This window comes from Protomyctophum parallelum (assembly GCF_964188405.1).
Source record: "Protomyctophum parallelum genome assembly, chromosome: 8".
Classification (NCBI taxonomy): Eukaryota; Metazoa; Chordata; class Actinopteri; order Myctophiformes; family Myctophidae; genus Protomyctophum; species Protomyctophum parallelum.
This window is the reverse complement of record NC_139703.1, coordinates 48,616,726-48,622,776: the sequence shown is the minus strand read 5'-3', so window position 1 is coordinate 48,622,776 and position 6,051 is coordinate 48,616,726. Positions and strand designations below refer to the sequence as shown.

General features: G+C 42.7%; 1 protein-coding gene across 1 annotated transcript; it reads right to left on the bottom strand.

Annotated features, from left to right (window-relative positions):
• Nucleotides 1-5,263, bottom strand: cidec (cell death inducing DFFA like effector c). The gene is made up of 6 exons (XM_083772052.1): nt 5,139-5,263; nt 4,712-4,786; nt 4,448-4,577; nt 3,387-3,536; nt 2,642-2,832; nt 1-636 (listed from the first exon to the last, which is right to left on the bottom strand). Exons 2-6 carry the CDS (start codon nt 4,762-4,764, stop codon nt 450-452), a joined length of 711 nt encoding a protein of 236 aa, XP_083628178.1. The 5' UTR covers nt 4,765-4,786; nt 5,139-5,263; the 3' UTR covers nt 1-449.
• Nucleotides 5,264-6,051: the final 788 nt, after the last annotated feature.

Below are 6,051 nucleotides of genomic sequence, written 5' to 3'. Positions count from 1 at the left end.
CAGCATCACTTGTGCCAGAAAACAGATGCACTCCTGTCACTTCACAGCCCCCCCCACACACATACCCCTATACCCATATCTCATATGGCAAGTCTAGTAGTCTACGACACCATAACAGTATTAAAACAGCCCAGAAAGAGGGGCGTGCACAACTCCACAAGGTGCTGAATACGTCTTTTAAGCACCTGGGTGCTGCAGTGCTAGAGGCCAACACACAAAAGAAAAACAGTCACCACACACACACACACAACATCATTCTGCAACAGTTTTGTTGAGGCAGTCCAGGATACAGTGGACGCCTTTCCAAGCAACGCTGGTCATTTCACGTTCATTTGAGACCTCAAGAAGGCTGCCCTGGCTTAATGAAATGCATCCACTACTGCCAATTCATCTACTGAACATTTATTTTGCACGTTTTCCTCAGTATAAAACACAGCCACAGTTCAGTGTCACTGGGAAGCCTTGCCACCTAGTAGAATGCTCTGCAGCTGTTTGATTCTGCTCTCCTGTGGTAGTCCAAGGTTACTCGCTGCCTGCTGCTGCTCCTCCTCCAACAGCTGCTCAATGTAGCAGGAGGAGCCAAGCAGGATGTGGCCTGTGGTCTGCATGGAGAACAGTGTCCACCGCAGAAACTCCCTGCAAACACGTATGGATGGGGCAGAAGGCAAGATGTGTCAAGATATGGTGCAGGTACTTTACTCAGTATCATTTCCCAGACAATTCGAGTTTTTAGTAGTTCAGATAATGGTGGCAAACTCACCCTTGACCATCATCTGCTGCTACAGACCTCCGTCTGCTTTTATCGGAAGCCTTGGGTAATCTAACAGACCTGCTATCCAAGTGTGCCCACACCGAACTTCTATGTCTCTGCGATATGAACTGGGACTGGGCTAGCGACAAAGCTGCTAGTTTTTTTAAGCAGCAATGTGACACCCTAAACCTAGTCCAGATCATTCGCTGTCCCACCAGGCATAATCCAGCTACTGGTGGTGACACTTTAATTGACATCATCTTAACAAATGCTGTCTGTGTATTTGCAAATGATCTAAGTGACCATTGTGCAATTTCTTGTATTAGGAGCACTAAGCTACCCAAAGGTAATGGCCTTATACTATCCTCCGGCGGTGCCTTAAACCATTCTGACCTGAGATCAGATTCATACGAGTTTTCCACTGGACACACACTGGTCTGATGAACCCATTCTGACCTGAGATCAGATTCTAAAAATGTCAGTCGTTCTTCGATTATTCAAAAATAGAAGACCTACAAGCTCGTATCGCGCCACTCGGTGGCGCGATATGAGCTTGTAGATCTGCTATTTTTCAATAGCTAAAGCATAACATGATGCCAACACCAAAATGGGTGCCCGGTCAGAAGTTAAACACTTCTCGGAACAAAACTTCCTCCATGATTAGGCATCAGTCGATTGGTTTCGTATCTCCTCAATTCCAACTGTGGATGAGGCTTTTCGTTTTTTTTCACGACCATCTTCTCTGGCTGATTAACAAGCATAAAAAAAAAATCAGAATCAAGAATAGAGTAAATCCCTGGTTTTCTAGAGAATTAGGTGACTTGTTGCACACTCGAAACAAGCAATGGTCACTTTATTTCGGTTGCTGAGAAACAAATGTAAGGCCCTTATTAGAAAATCCAAATCCGAACACTATCTATCTCTCACCGTAGATACTGCGAGTAATCTCTCCAGCTTCTGGAGAGTAGTTAAAACACTTGCTGGAAGCTGCTCAGCAAGGCGTCCACGAGAATACTGGCTCACCTGTTGATTCTGATGTTGACTTCTCTCCTATTCTAGTACCAGATGTGTTGCGTGCCCTGTCCACACTTGACCCAAAAAAGTCCAGATCGTCTCAATCCAAGAATTTCAGCCTTGGAGATTGCACAACCGATCACTGACATTTTTAATCTTTCTTTATCTACTCAGAGTTTAGCAGAAGTGTGGAAACAGGCTGTGCAGAAGGCCCCCGTCGCGTTCCGGACACAATACAATAAAGCCATTATTATTATTATTAGGACATTTTACCAGTAGTAGTCAACGGTTGAGAAACAGTGGGAGGTATACACATGGGATGCATAGCAAGTGTTAACTTACAAAAGCACTAATCTTAGCCCATATCCCCACCCAACACAACAGTGGTCCCCAGGTTGATTCTAAGTCAGGGTGGTGGTCCCTGGTTCACAATCTGTTGAAAACCCCTGGATTAGACCATAGACCATTTTATGTATTTATTTATTTTTATGTATTGTATTCTTCTTGGAAAAATATAAAAAATATATTCCTATGGAAAGGCTATATTATTTTACTTACCAATTTAGTATAATTTAGCCGTTTCATAAATTTTATTTGTACCGTCGTGAAAGTTTATAATAGTTAGAGAAATTCGAAGTTTCAACACCAAAGTAGTAGTTGTGAATTAGCAACTGGACATTGTGCCTCTGCTTCACGTTCCACAGCCGTCTGCCTTGACTTCTGTGTGCTGACTGCGGCAGGCACAGTGTGGGCTAGCCCCTCCCTCCCCTCACCGGTGCGAAATCGGATAGGAAAAACAGGGAAGCATCTCCCACATCTACCCAGAGACCACCCCCCCCCCCACACACACACACACACACACACTCTTTCACTCACTTGAGCATCTTTTTGGCACCACAGCAGTGTAGGTCGTAGGTCATAGAGTATACACCATACAGGGTGGCCTTCATACTCAGGCAGCCGATGAAGTCCTTGGGGTTGCTCTTGTACAGATCAAAGGTCACTTTGGCCAAGTCTCTTCTTTGCTTCGCCCTGCGCTCAGTTTGGTGAACTCTGGGGGTACTGATCTGGGAGTGGGAGGATGGAATAAGAGGAGAATATGCTGCATGTTCAACAGCTCATTCCAAGTGCGATTATATGTTATGGTGGACTCATCTTCACAATTGTGTGAGTGTGAAGATCGACTATTTTTGGTAAACCTTGTCGAGCCATGTGGCCCATAGGGCAGGAGCCCATCTTCTGTTAGTAATTGCATCCCAGCACACACGGTCAGGACCTGGATGAATTAGTGACGTATTGGGGACAGATCAAGTCAAGCCAAGACTAGACAGATCTGGCCCAGAATATCAGCTGATTTCAACCAACATACATTCTGCCCACTAAGACAGACATCCCTGGTTGAATCAGAGAGAGTCTGATCAACTTAAGTCCTATCATAACTAGTCAGATCTGGCCCAGAATAAGCTATATTATTTAAACTGGTGAAGACGTCCTGGAAATTACGTAAAGATCATACCCATATGGGCTGTGATCTGGCCTAGTCCACAACTTCCTGAACGTCACTGGAGTTTCGAAGTGGCGAAGAGGCACAGGCCATTCAGCATCTCTGGAAATGTTTTACCTGAGATGGGGTCCATTTTTGCATCTTCTCCAGGACCATGAGGACAGCATTCTCAGGCAGGGTCTGGAAGAAGTCCTCCGTATCTACCCCTGTCCCATCCTCATCCAGCACCAGAGCACTGACACAGGACACATGCAGGGAGTCCATGACCTGAGCAGGTAGAACAGGAAAGTAAGAGGAACTAGAGGAAACCTTGCTATTCCTGAACAAGTAGAGTTCCTCTCTGCTTAGTTGGGAATTAAATTAATACAAATCAGAGCAGGCTGATGATTAGGGGCCGTGTTCACTGAGGCTATTTATTGTCATTTGTTAATTATCAAAATGTTTGCCTAAAAATGCTTCAAAAAGATGGATTGAAAACATTTCAGCTCAAGCAAATTAAAAACACCACACGCGTGAACATGCCATCCCAAAATAAATGCTCAGCACCATGCCGCTTGTGTTCCAAAAAACATGCTGCTCCCATTGTCCCAACAATTCGCTGTGCTCCGGAAAAAAAACATCTTGGTGGACACAGCCCCTTACATCCTAAAAGCCCTGCTGATTTGAAGCGCATGTTGCTCACCACAGTGCTCACCAGTTTGATTCATCACAAGGTGCAGGAAGAACTATTGTGATTATTGCAGTATATTCTAGACACAAACCATATCGTCTCATTGCTCTGTCACCATCCTCTGACTCACTCACCTTTTTATCTAACCATGCCCTTGTCTGTTTGAGTCACAATGCTACATGTCAGGAATTGATGATGAAGCTAACAAATGTAAAAATGGACCTGCAATGAGTTAAATTAACATTAACACCTAAGACCTGTTGTACTGTCAGCCTAGACTTGAATGTTAAGAAGTCTTCATCTCAGTCATGACTCATTCATTATTATGTACCAGTACACCTTCTAATCTCCCCCCCCCCCCACAGAGTTACAGGCTGTATACTTTGTTGCGTGCAAGAGTCGCACAATAACAAATAGCCGATCTATAAGCTTGCAACAATTTATGAGCTTGTAGAACTGTATAACCAACTATAATTCACCCTTTACTCCAGTCCATCTCACAGCCTACCTTGTTAATCAGGTCTTGCAGCCCATCTGCCATGATGCCCTTCTTCACACTACGGTCAGCACATGTGACCCTGAAGGGCTTTGAGCGAGGAGTCCGACCCGACATGGCAGAAACACTGGATGTCACACACCTGGCAAAAAATAAAAATATATAATTATATAGATAGATAGATAGATAGATAGATAGATAGATAGATAGATAGATAGATAGATAGATAGATAGATAGATAGATAGATAGATAGATAGATAGATAGAGAGACTTACTTTGTGAGGGTTGTTGGAGTTAGGAGGCTGAGGGACTTCATTGCATAATCCATCTGCTGCCAAAGGGCACTAGATCTGGGATTTGAAAAGGTACATCTGTTTAGCAATGGTTTTGTTATGCTGCAGTACTTGAACCTGCCACCAGAGAGAGCTGTAACTTTACTAATAAGATAAAACATGGAAGAGACTTTTGAGAACATTCACATAAAAATGTATACAAAGGGTCAACATAAACTGGACATAACAACACAGGTTTAAAACCTTTATCAAGTTCCAACAACATTCAGGAACTACTGGAAGCCTAATATCTTACTTTACTAAAATAAAAAAAGATAAACATTTCTTTAGTGATTTGTGTCATGATAGCAATGTGAATATATCTTGATAAATAAACACATTTTACAATGACAGAATCCTGAAACCATACCAGAGGTTGTTCTCCCGATGTTACGATACGGTCTTCTCTGAAAACACAGTTCCCAATTTGGTATTGATCACGCTATGGAAAGATCACAGTGACAGACAGTGTATCCTTGTTAATCTCTAGACTCCTTAATGTTGGCTCTATTTATCTCCCTGTGCCTTGCGCCACATGACATGTTATTTCACCTTTGTGCAGAGTATTCTGTCAGCTGCGTGCGGTCAGCTTCATTGAGCAATTCTCTGTGCCCTCCCATAGTCCCTCCCCTGTGAAAGCTCTGAATTCACCCCATGGTGGAAGCAAAAGGTATATGATAAAAATTTGACATAACTTGTGATAGAAATATTTATAGTTTTTTCACTCGCTGAAGAATACATAAAGTTTGGTATTTCTCAGGTTTGTACAAAGCTACAAAATATCTAATTTCTCAGGTAGATTAGGTATAGGCATGTGATAGAGAGAAAATGTGTGTGTTGTGTTTAAACAACGCATTCCAAATATAGCCCTGGGTCAGGTCATTATCCTCATACAGAGAGTCATATAGGAAAGGGTTGTCTTCGTTTCACATGGACCTGGACCACCATTTCACCTTAAAGGACAACTTTAGTTTTTTTTCAACCAAGATTCATGTTTTAGGTTGTTATTAGAGAAAGTAAAAGATGAGTGTTATTTTTTTTTTCATTTGCTGCTTTCTTTCGTTTCAGGGATTTTAGCTGTATTTGACAGGGGGGCGGGGGCATTTGAGCATGGGGCTAAATATGTATTTTTTTACAACATTTTATAGCGATTTATTTAATTATTTACTATAGTCCTAATAAACCCCAGGAAATTTCATCTGGCCACAAAAGTTCACGAGTTCTACTGAATGTGTCAAACTGACATATTGAGCCTATGACACACAGTGTGGCTTCCCCCCAGT

Coding starts and splice junctions, on each gene's coding strand:
- cidec (XM_083772052.1), bottom strand. CDS start 4,764: ATGGATTATGCAATGAAGTCCCTCAGCCTCCTAACTCCAACAACCCTC. Junction 2,833..3,386: donor AAAAATGGACCCCATCTCAG/GTAAAACATTTC, acceptor TCCCACTCCCAG/ATCAGTACCCCCAGAGTTCA. Junction 637..2,641: donor GGTGCCAAAAAGATGCTCAA/GTGAGTGAAAGA, acceptor ACGTGTTTGCAG/GGAGTTTCTGCGGTGGACAC.